Source organism: Rhododendron vialii, chromosome 13a (genome assembly GCF_030253575.1).
Source record: "Rhododendron vialii isolate Sample 1 chromosome 13a, ASM3025357v1".
In the NCBI taxonomy this organism is placed as follows: Eukaryota; Viridiplantae; Streptophyta; class Magnoliopsida; order Ericales; family Ericaceae; genus Rhododendron; species Rhododendron vialii.
In genome coordinates this window covers 22,976,596-22,991,976 of record NC_080569.1, presented here as the reverse complement: position 1 = coordinate 22,991,976, position 15,381 = coordinate 22,976,596, and the positions used below count along the sequence as shown (strand labels likewise).

Sequence of the window (15,381 nt, the reverse complement as noted above, 5' to 3'; positions counted from 1 at the left end):
TGAATCTCATTTTGTAACACTTGCAAATATCTTCACAGAGAGCTACTTGATGTAAAAATTTTGAAGAAAATTTTGGGGGGAGTGAAAGTACTTCTGATCAAAAAAAAAAAAAAAAATGTAAGTACAGGAGTTAAGAATCCACGAGTACTTTCACCATACACGTACAGGATGAATTTATATACCATATCATATCAGACGACAATTTTTCTCTCCCCTAAGCAATAACATGTACGCCTCTCTTCCCCCACTCTCAATAAATGCAATATCACCTTCTTCTCTCTCTCTCTCTCTCTCTCTCTCTCTCTCTCTCAGAGCAATAACTCCTCTCTCCCTGCCACATCTTCTCCGCCTGTTCCCTTTCCCTTTCTTCCCCTCCTCACCCTCTCCCTTCATATCCATCCTCTGTCTGTCTCTCTCTTCATTCTATCTCCTCTTTTTTCTCGTCCGTTTACTTTCTCTCTCATCCCCCAAGAATTCTTCTTAAATTCTCTTCACATGAAAGCAAAAAAAAAAACCCAAATCACAACCCACCTTTAAAACCACCACTCACGCATCCTCTTCCAAAAAGTAGTTTTTCCCTTTGACCCTTTTGCCCTGAATATCAGATCTTACCTATCTCCCACTTTTTTGAACCCCTATAACTTCAATAGGGTTTTTCTCTCTCTTCTCCACAAAAAAGTCCACTCCGCCTAATCCCATATTTATTTTTCCGTTATGTTTTGAAGAGAGAGAGAGAGAGAGATAGAGAGAGGAGCGAGATCTTCGTGGGGGTTACAGAAAAGCTGGTTTTGAAATTTGTCAAAGGCGAGTTGACACCGAGTCAGCTCTGCGGTGCTACTTTTGTAGGAAGTAACGACAGACTGGAAGGATAAAGAAAAGGGGGATTTTTCTTGTTTGAAAGCCGGAAACAAAAGTCCATGTTTTGGTTCTGTTTTTACATGTAACCAATCTCATTTAGCTTTGGTGCTCAGGCTCAGACAGTGCCAGAGAATCTATTAAAAACTCAACGCCCCACTTAACGTCATCACTTTCTAGACTCTAGAGAGAGAGAGAGAGAGAGAGAGAGAGAGAATGAACAGTATGATGTAGCTAGGGGTGTCTGACTTAAAGGCCGAGAAGGAATGGATTTGGATTTTCTACGGAGCTAGTCATTTTCCAGTCAAGGTACTCAAAGCCTCTCTCTCTCCATTGAATAATGGAATGAGACCCTATATGTGAATAGGGTTGTTCTTCTTTCTTTCATTCTTTATTGAATTTCACGGACTGTTTAAGACTTCTATGCATATTGTATTTTTTATGTATATCATTGCTCCTTCAATATATTATTTAATTTAGTGATGGTTCTATTAGAATTAGATCTTTATATATGGTAAAGATGATTCAAGCAAAATCCTTCTCGATAGAGACGCAAAAAACTTCTCTTTTTCAGGGAGAGAGGAAAAGGGTATGATATAGGTAGAGAGAAATTAATTTGTGTGCTATGGTCCGTACACAGAATTAATTAATGCAAAAAATATTCAAAAAGTAAAAAGAATTCGACATCTTTTTCTCTTTGTATTGTTTCAATTTTATCGGACGTCCCTGAAAGGACAGAATTCGAAATTTTAATGGAAGATTAGTTCCACTACACCTTCAGTTTGAATCTGGATTATTTTCTGTTCTATTTTATTTAAATTTTTCCTGTATTCTTAACTTTTCCTTAGCTAAAATCGTTCACTTACAATTAATTACTTGAATTTTACCACTTGGGATTTTCTTCTAATTTCATTTCTTTGTCCTTGCATCGTTCATTAGTTTTAACAATCTGATAAACATATAAATGGTTCTGTAGATTGAAGAACATAAATTGGAGAAATTTTAGCCCTAAGGATATATCAAGATGTTTCAGCCAAACATGTTTGATGGGCATCACATACTAGATATGGTCCACAAAACCCCAGAAAGTGAGATGGATTTGATCAGAGATGAAGAATTCGAAAGCAAATCTGGGACTGATATCATGGAAGCCCCATCCGGTGATGATCAAGATCTAAACAACAATCAACGGTCCAAAAAGAAGCGGTACCACCGCCACACGCAGCACCAGATCCAGGAAATGGAAGCGTAAGTGATCATACTGCTCTTGTGTGTTTGGACAGAGAGAAAGAGAGAGAGATATGTTTATTGTACACTTTTTGCGCCTTTAGATACCATTACATCGTGCTATATTAGTGAGATTGAAATATCACATGTGTATTGATTGATTCCCATTGCAAAACGATCCATTTCTGATTCACAGATAGTTTCGCTGTCGATACCAGACCACTATAAAGATATAAAGATTTAGCACGGAAAAGTTGTTTTTGTAAAAACAAAGAGAGTTCACGACCTCTACAACTGATTCCGTTATGTATCATTTGATAATTCTGATACCTTTACGCTTCCCAATACCATTGTTCTGATATCAGTACTTAATAACTTTAATACTACATATGTAAGCAATCATACAAGGATCGAAAGAATATGTAATAATGAAGGTACATTATTGTGCCTCTCCCAAATACCAATCTTAGCTCCGCCACTTATGATGACATGCCAAATACGAATTCTAGCTCCGCCACTAATGATGACGGTGGATTCGATTCTAGTTGGTATTAATGGAATTTTGTGTTGCAGTTTTTTCAAGGAGTGCCCACATCCAGATGATAAGCAAAGGAAGGATTTGGGGAGAAGATTAGGGTTGGAGCCTTTGCAAGTTAAATTTTGGTTTCAAAACAAGCGCACACAGATGAAGGTAATTACACTAAGGTACATGTGCATGTGTGTGGATAGTTTGGATTTGTTCAATCCTCAGTACTTCAAGTGATTGCAATCGTTGGATAGTATTTTTAATAGTCCAGATTTGTTTTCATGTTTTTATCGGAAATAATATACTTTTTACTTGTAAAAATATTCAACAGATTTAAACCATTAATCATGAGTGAGTTCCACTCTCCGCATGAACCATTGAAGTTGTTGAACCCCTTATTTTAGTCAATCACGAGTGAGGGTAATATAGTCATTCACCTGTCAAGGAAGGTGGGAGATGGCAATTGATCGGATTTAAGCTTACTCCTCCTTGACTCAAATTCGTATCATATTGAGTTTCACCCAATATTTTTTCACAAAATCAAGGGCGACTCAAACTTTTACTCAAAATTTGAAGGTTTGTTTTGCTTTACATAATTTACAACTAGACCATTAACGAAGTCTTTAGTAAAATTTGCTGTATTTAGATTTGTCTGTTGGAAAACACTTCATACCAAATGAAACTTTTACTCGAATTGAGTAAATATTTGAGTAAGGGCTGGAGATGCTGTAAGAAGTACTAATTTGCGCAAAAGATTCAGTAACAACCAAAGTACGAAATTCAACTATCCCGCTTTGAAAATTTTGAGCATTGATTGGAAGAATGGAATAAGCTAATCTTTAAGGAACTTCTAACAAGTTACACAAGTTCTCTAATAAGTCCTTTAACTGCCTTAAAATGAAATGATTTTTCAGAATTTCGTAATCAAGTGTAAATTGAATCAATAACCATATCGTGCCATTTTTTACAGTCCCATCACGAGCGGAGTGAGAACTCACAGCTCAGGGCCGAGAACGAAAAGCTTCGAGTGGAGAACATCAGGTACAAAGAAGCCCTCAGCAATGCTTCGTGTCCCAACTGTGGAGGCCCCGCTGCCATTGGTGAGATGTCCTTTGACGAGCAGCAATTGAGGGTCGAAAACGTTCGTCTTCGGGAAGAGGTATAAAATCAAGAGAGAGATTCATAAATACATCTTTGTATGCTATCTCGCCTAGTTTTTCTTTCAACATGAAGAATGTATTAAGTATAAACTCCATTACACAAGAAATTGAGACACCTAATTCTGGCAACGTGTACCCATGACGCGGGGGGCCTGCTGCCTTTGTGGCTAAGACAGGTGCTGCCATGTAGAGGGATAGCAGCGCTTGCCTTGGCCAAAGGCAGCAGGCCCCCCACGTCATATGTACAGGACCGACTGCACATGAGCATATGGTGTCCTGAAACTAGGTCAATATCATACAAATAGATAGTCACATGTAATAGCGGTTTATGGGGAATTTAGACAAGGCCCGTATGATAGCGGGATCCTCGTGTTCCAAGCACCTCCTCTCTTTCTTTCTTTTTTGGAGACAAGGTATACAGTAAAATTGGGCAGCAAAATGGGGAATAAATGCTCCCCGCGGATGCCTAAACGAATCCCTTTCTGTTTACAGATCGACAGGATATCCGGAATTGCTGCAAAGTATGTAAGCAAACCTATGCTTTCCTATCCCCATGGAACACCAAGATCACTTGACATAGGGTTTGGCAGTTTCGGGCCACAGCCGGGCTTGGTAGGGGACTTATTCGGGGCGAATGACCTTCTCAGATCCGTGTCCGGCCCAACTGAGGCAGACAAGCCCATGATCATTGAGCTTGCAGTAGCAGCAATGGAAGAAGTGATCAGGATGGCGCAAGCTGGCGAACCCTTATGGATCCCGAGCCCAGACAAATCCACCGAGATTTTGAGCGAAGATGACTACATACAGACCTTCCCTCGAGGAATTGGGCCGAAACCTCTGGGCTTGAAGTCCGAGGCTTCGCGTGAATCTGCAGTGGTTATAATGAATCACATTAGCCTTGTTGAGATTCTAATGGATGTGGTAAGTTTAATTAACTTCGTTCCCTTACATTTTAAAGAAAGAACTTTTTTTTAACTTACTGATTGATTTTATAGAATCAATGGACGAATGTTTTTTCGGGCATTGTTTCGAGGGCAGTGACTTTGGAGGTTCTGTCTACTGGAGTGGCAGGGAACTATAACGGAGCTCTGCAAGTGGTATATATTCGACAAATCCTTGATGAAAATGCAACTTAAAATAGTGCTGAATGATTTTCAGAAACCAAACTAGCGATTTTTTTTTTCTTCCTTTTTTCAGATGACAGCTGAGTTTCAGGTCCCTTCGCCACTCGTTCCAACTCGAGAAAACTACTTTGTAAGGTACTGTAAACAGCATGCCGATGGAACTTGGGCAGTGGTGGATGTATCCCTTGACAATTTGCGCCCCAGTGCAATATCCCGATGCAGAAGGCGGCCATCCGGTTGTTTGATTCAGGAATTACCAAATGGCTACTCAAAGGTGAAAACCCTTGGGGGGCTTTTTTTTGTAGCACGCATACTGGTTTGACATGGTTACATCACTAAATCCTGTTTTCATGATGCTATTTTCTAGGTCATATGGGTTGAACACGTGGAAGTGGACGATAGGGCTGTTCACACTATTTACAGACCACTAGTCAATTCAGGTCTTGCGTTCGGAGCAAAACGTTGGGTAGCAACATTGGACCGACAGTGTGAACGCCTAGCAAGCGCGATGGCCCATAACATACCAGCAGGTGATGTTGGAGGTAATACTATTTTCGATAGCTTAAAATGTCGTCGAAAAAACGTGGCTCCCGCCCTAGAGAATTTACAGTATGTACCTTAATACAGTCATAACAACTCCAGAAGGAAGGAAGAGTATGTTGAAACTGGCTGAGAGAATGGCGATGAGCTTCTGCACGGGTGTAGGTGCTTCTACGGCGCACACCTGGACCACATTGTCGGGAAGTGGGGCTGACGATGTAAGGGTCATGACCAGAAAGAGTATGGATGATCCTGGGAGGCCACCTGGGATCGTACTCAGCGCTGCAACCTCGTTTTGGCTCCCAGTCCTGCCAAAACGAGTGTTTGATTTCCTTCGCGATGAGAATTCTCGAAGTGAGGTACTAAACCAAACATCCTTTCTTAATAGAACAGATCAGAACAGAGCCAATGTTCTTCGATTTCCAGTGCAACATAACATAACTCATTATTCACAGTTATTTGCATAATTCCTGCAATTTCAAATGCTGCACAATTCAGAATTGGCAGTCAGAATTGAAGTCCTAACATTCGCCATATCAGAAGTATCTATCACGATAATCCGTGTGTTTTTCTTGTAATACAGTGGGATATCCTCTCAAACGGTGGCCTAGTTCAAGAAATGGCACATATTGCGAATGGTCGTGATCCTGGCAACTCAGTTTCCCTATTACGAGTTAATGTACGCTTTTACGCTTCCTCTATATCCTTCAGATCATAATCTTTAACTAGAGAATGCTATAAGATACTTAAAATGTACGTTGATGAATTTTGAAAATGGAAAAACAGAGCGCAAACTCAAGCCAGAGCAACATGCTGATACTACAAGAAAGTTGCATCGACGCCACTTCCTCTTATGTCATATATGCTCCGGTTGATATTGTGGCCATGAATGTGGTTTTGAATGGTGGAGACCCGGATTATGTCGCCCTCCTACCGTCTGGCTTTGCTATACTTCCGGATGGGCCTGCACATCACAGAGGAGGAATTCCAGACGCTGGATCTGGGGGATCATTACTTACCGTAGCATTTCAAATCTTAGTAGATTCGGTTCCAACAGCAAAACTCTCTCTGGGATCGGTGGCGACGGTTAACAGCCTTATTAAGTGCACAGTTGAACGTATTAAGAGCGCTGTGGGTGGTGAGATTGCATGACCAAAGGGCATTCTCAAGGGTAAGCCACTCTTCTCGGACTTGTCTTTTAATCTTATTGTCATGGTTTCCATTTCTCGACAAACTTCATGTGTTTTAGGTGCCCATGGAACTGCGGAAGAAAGTACTTTCCTTCAACCTCAGTGCAAGTGGTGGAACCAGAATTTTAGTCCAGGGACTTGCAAATCTTGAAACTTTCGAATTGAGATATCGATAAAAAGAAAATTGGTTTCTAATTTTTGTGTCCGCCACTGTTCATTGCACCTTAATTGCATTGATCAGAGTTTGTCAAAATGTACCTGGAAAAAAATAAAATAAAAGAGGAGGTTTTGATGGAGGCTTCTTTTTTGATATTCAGATTTGCACTTTTGGATTTCTTTCGGTATTAAGATTTGCACTTCACATATTGAAGTCAATATTGCTTTCAAATTGGGTTTTAGGCTATATGCAGCACCGATACAGACACGGGACATGATACCAACGCTTAGACTCATAAATTATAAAAAATGGAGGATGCGACACGTTAGAGAATTAACGCGTTTAAGAAATATATTATCACACGCTATTTTATGAATAAAAATTAGAAAATAAAGGTTGTAGTTCTAGACATGTTATACCATATATACCTTAAACAATATTTATCGTTACAACATTCAAAAAGTACTATTTCAATAAACAGAGTTCACTTCATGTGTCCTTATAATCAGTAAACCATCATTTGTCACACCAAAAATAAAACTACCCTAAGTTTTAATTAGAGTTTGTATAAGAGCATCGACCTGCTTTGCGAGTATCCCAAGAGTATCCTAAGCATTTTTTAAGTGTCTCCTGAGTGTCCTCATGGAAAACGTTTAGAAAAACTATGACACTTAAGATTTAAGTATCAAACACGTGTTTGGAGAGCTTCTGGAAAGTGTCAGTGTCCAACAAGCGTCGGAGTGTCCTAATTATGAAAAGTGTTCAAAAAAAATAGGACACTTTAATGTCAACGGTGCAGGACTTCCGACAATGGTCTATGTCTGTGCTAGTTGCTACATAGGGTTCTTGTTTAGATTTTTTTTAACGTCGTGTTGTTTTCCATGATATGTGTGAGTTTCAAATTAATTTATGTCCATGAACTGGAATTTCACGTTTGTTTCCCTACAATGATAAAGGGAAAACCGTGAATTTCAAATTATTCTATTATTGTACCACAGAAGCTGCTGCTTCTTTTCTTTTTTTTTTGGTCAAGCGGAAAATGAAAGCTGCTTCTTCGTGAGATAGCAGCATCCATGGTAAATATTGACAATGTTAACCACAACGAAAAATGAAACAGAAAGCAGTGACGGTGAAACAATAGGTGCTTAACTGCTTATCAAGGATTATATTGATGTGTTCATCAAACTCTGTCAATTCCATGCATCTTAGAACAGTACCGTTTTTGTCTCTTAAATAGCTAAAGGGTCCTTTACTTTTTCTCATTTCTTCTTCTTTATTACAGCGAAAATCAACAGAAGTTTACAAAAAATAATAATAATCAAGGCGGTGTTTACTCTGAGGTGCAAAGCAAAGGGAAGAAGTCAAGAGCGCACCTTAATGGTCCTTGCCTTACGGTGTTTGTTTGGGGCAGAGAAGCAGCAACAAAGCATTTCACCGCCCTGCAAGGTTGATAGGTTCGGGTATTGACTTCCATTAGCAAACAATAAGTAAACCAAGATAACTTTGATCCTCCCACTCCTTTCGTTTCATTCGGTACTAGATTTTAGAATTCGTATGTATGTTTTTTTTTTTTTTTTTGAAGAGGTTTTCGTTGTTTCATTTTGGACTAGTGGTAGCTCAGACTGACTAATAACAATGCTAGTTTCTTTCCAAAATTGTAGCAGCTATTCCAATCTGTGCAATCTTTGTTGTCTTTTGCTTGTGGTCTTAAGAAGACGAACCTTTCAATCTTAAGCATATTCATATCCCAACTGGCGTTGACGATAATATCATGCTCATCAACTCAACAAATGCACTTCTCAAAAATAAATAAATAAATAAATAAATAAATAAAAGCCAAACAAATGCGCTTTAGCTGTGAAGTGCATAAAAAAAAAAAAAAAGTTGCAATAATATAAGCAGGTCTTGGGGCTACACCTCCAACAGTGCTATACAAAGATTAGGTCCATGACTCCATATGACTAGCAGCCTATGTTACTTTGTCTCTGCTACAAGTATATATATGTGTGTCTGCAGACTCATGCCTGATATGCTTAGTTGCATATTTTCCTTGTAAGCACAGTTTGTAATTGGAATTACCATTAATGATCGTCATGCAATCACGCCCGACGCTTGTACCCTTTCCCAAAATTGTACATGTAGGAGCTATATATGCGATTAACATGTTCAAATAAAGGTGCTTCGTTTTTGTCAAACTATGCCCCCCTGGTGGTCGACGTTCAGTTCGGAGTTATCGGCTTCTTTGAGATAATCAGAAAAAGAATATACGAAACACCACCCACTCGACTGTCGATAATTAAAAAAAAAAAATGGTCCATTGGTTTTTTTATACGTTACCCACAGTCCAATGGGCATTCAATAGAATGCACTCATTCGTAAAAAATTTCAATCTGTTCCTTTTACTCCACTAGCTAGCATGTAGTGTCAACTTTCAAACCAATGCATAAATGAAAATAGACAACCTAATTGCAGTAAAATGAAAAACAACTGACATAAAATGAAGAAAAAGCAAGAATAGAAACCTGGTTATGCATGCAAAGAACTTAAAGTATTTGCCACCAATTTGGATAAGGTGACATAGACAGTATAAACTTTTGGTTGAACATCCGGGTTGTTGAGACTAATGAATAAGCAGTAACTATTTAGGGCCCTACGAAAGGGAAAGCTCGGCCCACGGCTGTATTTGGAGGGTCCCTCTTATTTTAGAAACAGAATAGTTTCGCTCCTATGAATTCAAAAAACACACCTACAGATATGTGATTGAGCTTATTTTTTATAGGGAGCGATGGGGTGACTCAAGTGGAGGAGCGCTACTGGTGTACTATATGACAAGAGGGTATCCACAAAATTGAAAGGAAAATTCTATAGAACTGCCATCAGACCAGCGATGTTTTACGGGACAAAATTTTGGCCTATTAAGAAACAACAGGTGAGCAAGATGAGCGTAGCGGAAATGAGAATGTTGAGATGAATTTGTGGTAAGACTAGATGAGACATGATTAGAAATGGAACGGTTCATAAGATGATAGATGTAGCACCTATAGAGGAAAAGTTGAGGGAAAATAGGCTAAAGTTGTTTGGGCATGTCTACCGTAGATCAGAAAATGCAGTAGTTAAGAGAGCGGATATGATAGCTTTGGGTAGCAATGCTATAGGGAGTGGTAGACCTAAATTGACATTAGATAGTGTACTGCGCAAAGATATGAGTATAATGTGTGTGAACAATTGGCCTTTGACAGAGCTTAATAGAGAAAAATGATTCATGTAACCGACCCCAAGTGATTGAGACATAAGGCTCGATTGGTTTGGTTTGGTTATCCAGATGGTATGCTAGCATTTAGCAAAAAGAGCAATCACCGATCCACCCGAAAATGAAAGCTTATATGTGAACTAACTAAAAACCTATGCCAGGATCTGAATTCAAACCCATTTGACGTTTCCATATTGCCACTGATTTACAGATTGTTGAATCACTATTAGACCAGTACCACTGAAAAGAAGGGTTGGGCTTAAATGAGTTTTTACCTATAACTCTGCGTGAGGAAGAGAGACCGGAGATCCATTCTAGAATGTATTGATCAACTTCGGATGCAAAAAAGGAAAACAAAATATACTTGTCAATAGGTTCATTTTACCGTTTTTTTCACCTCACATGCGTGTGCGTTGAACTAGTACCATGTGCCTGTATGAAACAACTCCCCATATTCCAGAAGCAGGAAAACCAACAATGCCTAGTGTAACCCATCATAAATTCAGGTACGTGCATTACCATATGGGGAGATGAACATTATCATATGTAAATTCGGGTGCATGACACACATCGGTACTCTAATGCAGTTCCCCACCTGACTAAGAATAAATATGTTTTCGAACTCTCTTTTAAATTTAAAGTGGATGTTCCCACACGTACGTATCTCAACAATTACTTGTTTGGTTTCTACACATTCATCATTTTAAAGTAAAAGATAACTTTTTGATATGACAGTAATATTATATGTACAATATCTTCACTCTCAATAGTTACATGCAAATTTATAGAACATAGAAAAGCAGGACATCCATGACGTGTATGCGTCACCAAACATTTCGAAACTAGTAGAACCACTGTGCCTAATCGGGAGTCACATAGCTAGAATGTATAACAAATTGATGTACTATTCTGCTGAAATATTTTTTGTCGTATGTGAAAAATGGAAATGAAATTTAGAGACTATGCATACCTGAAACCTCTTAATGAAATGATCAAACCAAATGTACAGTCAAAGGAAAAGGAAGGGTATCTCATGCTTTCCATACAACAGTAGAGGGAACCAGGAGACAAGCAGTAAGACAATTGGAGATGCAGGAAAACGTTACAACATCAATTGATAATGTATTGGAATTAAGGAGATTTTAATACGTGAATAAAGAAAGCCTTTTGAAACTTACCGATATAACTAATAACATGTCATTAAAGAACTACACTTTCGTTAATAAAGAGCTCACTGATCACAAATTTGTGATCTCCCCGGTTTGGTTTGGGTTTCGGGGGGGTTTTTGAGAGTGTTTAGTAGGGAGAGAAAAAGAAAATTTATTAGAGAATCATATCCAGGGGTTTTGAGACCCCAAAACAAACAATGCCGTTTGATTCATTTGCTTCCGTGGTTGTTGTTAAGAGTTCTTCATTGCTTGAGAGTGGAATGAGTGATCATTTAATAATATTCATAATCTCTCCACTCATTATTAATTGATTTTAAGATGGATATAAAGTTTTCATATTTTTAATTTTTTGCTTGATAAGAAAGCCGCACGTACCCAAGAAAAAATAAAATTAGAGAATCTTTTGTGATGGATGTGCTTATTTCATCCTATACAGATCTGACCATGTTGCATGATTATACTTTGGCAGAAACTTGCAAATCATGACGCAATTCACCTAATTAGGATACAGAATAGTAAATATTTTAGGAGGTGTTCGGACAAATAAGCCAAAATAACTTATTTTTTGTCTTTATTCAAATTTTTTTCGTATCACTTGGCTTATTGTCATTTTTTTTGGGATTATTGCATCATCACGACAAGAGGAATCTAAAAAGTAAAATTTTTTGACCGAAATCCAATTTTTTTTGAATAAAGACGAAAAAAAATTAATAAGCTAATTTTTTCGTCTTTATTCAAAAAAAATTAGATTTCGGTCAAAATTTTTTACTTTTTAGATTCCTCTTATCGTGAAGATGCAATAATCCCCAAAAAAATGACAATAAGCCAAGTGAAACGAAAAAAATTTGAATAAAGACAAAAAATAAGCCACTTTGGCTTATTTGTCCGAACACCCCCTTAGTCCTATTATGAACCTGCCAAAAGTAAAGATTCTCAGCTCAGAACAAACTGGGCATTATCATACGGGGTAGTTCTTTGTTGCAGAAAAATAAATAATGTCGGTAGTTTCATGGACATGCATATCCAGCATCTGCAAAGGCAGATTACTAGTATATGTAGGTCACATATATGACGATGCTGTAAGCAACAGATTAAATTGCATGGTAGTATATGGCTTTCCGTACCCACTCTATCATGCAAATGAATCGCCGGTGTTGTGTATTAACTAACTTCTCCAAGAGTTTCCTACCGGTAATTCAAGAATTTGTCGGAGGAAAGTTAAGGGAAAACACCGTACCTGTGACTATCAGAACAGAATAGCTGAGAGGATAGGAGCAAATGCATGCATTAAAAACCAGTGGCAGAGACTAGCTAGATAACCACAGAAGTCGGCAGGAGTTTCTGATGCAGAACCCAGTTTATGTCCTTCTCTTTCCGGTTCCTCCTTCACTTTTTCTCTTTCTTCTCATTATGGAGAGACAGTATATCGGTTGAGGGCGTTGGCTGCTGCAGGCTTGCAATAGCTATGGTGCTTTGAATGAGTACATCAGAGAAATTAAAGGTTGTTAGGTTTAGTACTTTAGCTTTTCCAGCAACTGTGCAGCGTGAGCTGGGTGCATGGTTACTGGTTAGGGTTGTTAAATTCTTTATTAATTAGATGTAGGGGTTGGGCCAGGTGGCAGCTCAAACCTAGACCGGCCCGACACATCGAAGCCCGTTCGACAGATTGAATAAGTGTCCATGACCACATCCTGGTGACCCAGCCCAGACCCTGGTCCAGTTAAGCCAGGTAGAGAAGTCCCTTGGGCCTTAGACACATTAGAGGAAATTTGAAGTATATGTACCTAAAAAACTAGTTACAATGCCCACCAATGATTGCATGCGTCTCCATCCAGAATTGCCTGTTCTTGCAAAACACTTTACGCCTGAGTACGATACTCTTTGTCGTATGCGGAAAAGTAAACGGTCCGCTACGATAACAAAAATTGCTTTGCATCTGACCATGTGCGCAATTAGAAATGGCACGAGAAGTAAAACAGACCGTGTGTGTGTGTGTGTGTAGCGAAAGATGGTATCCAAAATTTTAGGAAAGCATGTGAGTAGAAATTTGCAAGTTGGAACTGTACTACGAGCTCATCCCACGCATGGAAATAAGGCCTCACTGTATAAGTTGGAACTGAAGTACCTCTGTATGCAAAAAAAAAAAAAAAAATGCCATTTACGAGCTAAAAAAATTTATTTTTCAAAATACTTGGGTAAATGTAAAATAAATTTACTTTTCCGATTCCTCTCGTCGATACGAATCGATAACCTACAAAAGTTTGGCGCAAAACTAACAAATACGAAAAAAATTCAAATAAAAACAAAACTTCCAGATTTAAGTTAAGTTTAAGAGAACGGGGCCTGAAAGCACTCAGCAGAGTTCATGGGTCCACCCATATTAGCCCTGGACACCAATAATCGGCTATCAGATGTTTCCTGTGAGATTAAACGTGAAAATTGCCTGAGCTATCGATAAAGCCAAGTCAAATTGGCAAGAAATTGGAACAAGAAATATTGGGTGAAGTTCAAATCAATGGACCTACGTTGAATTGGCTTGTAGAAAGTGATGTGAGCACAAATGGGTCGAATTTATAAATCAACTCAAAACTGAGTCCGGATTCTACCAAGTTTCGTCCGGCAATCAAGTTTGGAAGCTGTAAATTCTGCTGTGACATGCATCTACGTACCTTTTAGATGGGCGTTAGGGACGGATTCAGGAACGTAGTGTAGTGGGGGCACTTGTTAATCATAATGGTAAAAATTTATTTTTATAGTCAACCACAATAAGATCGTACAAAATTAAGGCGTGTATTACTAACTACAAAAGTTTATAACGCATATTTTATGTTAAATTAGGTAAAAATGAGCACAAAATCTCATACAAAATTTTTAAAATATGTTTTAAATGAACATCGACAAGTTTTAGAATGTCCGAACTAGTTTTGTTAATAATTCTGTTTTACAATATTTCTCTCAAACGGTTAAAAATGAAAAAAATCAAGAAAGAATAGCTCCAAATAGACAAACGGCTCGTAAAGTAACAAGTATAAAATACACCATATGATGAAATTCAAACATAAAACTAATTTTGTATGTTTTTTTTTCGAGATATATGCAAGTGCGTATGTTTATATATTAGCACGCTTTTATAATTATGTTAATTTATACAAAATATATATTTTAATTTTGAGCGGGGGGCACGCATTCGAGTGGGGGCACGTGTCCCCGCGTGCCCCCGCTTCGGTCCGTCCCTGATGGGCGTAACGTATAAAATTGATTTTAGGTTGATGATATCTGATTCCACGTATTTTGAAACTATTCAGTACAGACACAAACAAATACGAGAACAGTATACTCTTTCTAAGACAAACGTGATTAGGCAGGTTGCTATATGGTCCGACTTCTATGCTTCATCGAAAATGTTATTATCTGAATGCGCCCTAAAAGCAATATTCGAATTACCCTTCCAGATTCTGAACAAGTTCTAGCTAGGCAACGCAGGGGGAAAAACTCATGTTCGGCAATTTCGCCTGGATATCTATAGATGATATCCTTCCTACAGGCTCATGTTTATCCTCTGATCTCGAACACCGTACCCACCCTTAACTTGAACAGGACTTACAAGCTCACTCACATCACAACCAGTAAAAAGAAAGAGCATAAAGAGCTAAGGCCATCACTAATTCAGTACTAAACCCCACTACTACAATAATAGATATGCGTCACACTAAGGAGATTCACAAAGATCACGGTTTTCAGTGAAAGCGTGATAAAAAGTGGTGCTTAATTTTTTTTATCTCAGTTTAAGTCCAAAGTTGAGATAAAAAGTGAATTTTAGCGCGAAATAAAAGACCTCATTCTTGCGGCGAGATAGAAGAAAAACAATCTCACCCTTGTGGCATGATAAAAGATTTTAGGGCGAAAAAAAATGAAATAAAAGATCTCACTCTTGTGGCGAGATAAAAGAGAAAAGACCTCACTCTTGTGGCCTGATAAAAAAGAGAAAAGATCTCACCTTTGTGGTGTGATAAAAGATTTTAGGGTGGAAAAGAATGAGATAAAAGATCTCGCCCTTGTGGTGAGATAAAAGAGAAATGACCTCACTCTTGTAGCGTAATTAAAAACTTTAACGCGGAAAAAAGTGAGATAAATGATCTCACTCTTACGGCGAGATAAAAAGCCTACCTATTTAGGCGCGCAA

At 38.4% G+C, this 15,381-nt stretch overlaps 1 protein-coding gene across 2 annotated transcripts; it reads left to right on the top strand.

The window, feature by feature from the left end:
• The first annotated feature begins 292 nt into the window (after positions 1 to 292).
• Positions 293 to 6,603, top strand: LOC131314672 (homeobox-leucine zipper protein MERISTEM L1-like). Of its 2 annotated transcripts, none has more exons than XM_058343489.1 (11): positions 293 to 1,164; positions 1,832 to 2,103; positions 2,656 to 2,773; positions 3,579 to 3,767; positions 4,261 to 4,689; positions 4,764 to 4,865; positions 4,966 to 5,166; positions 5,260 to 5,434; positions 5,535 to 5,791; positions 6,016 to 6,111; positions 6,219 to 6,603. In XM_058343489.1, the coding sequence occupies exons 2-11, from the start codon at positions 1,880 to 1,882 to the stop codon at positions 6,582 to 6,584; spliced, it is 2,157 nt and encodes a 718-aa protein (XP_058199472.1). In that variant the 5' UTR covers positions 293 to 1,164; positions 1,832 to 1,879; the 3' UTR covers positions 6,585 to 6,603. The 2 variants fall into 2 exon arrangements, with proteins under 2 accessions (XP_058199472.1, XP_058199471.1); XM_058343488.1 differs by having other exon boundaries at positions 294 to 1,164; positions 5,520 to 5,791.
• The last annotated feature ends 8,778 nt before the right edge of the window (positions 6,604 to 15,381 follow it).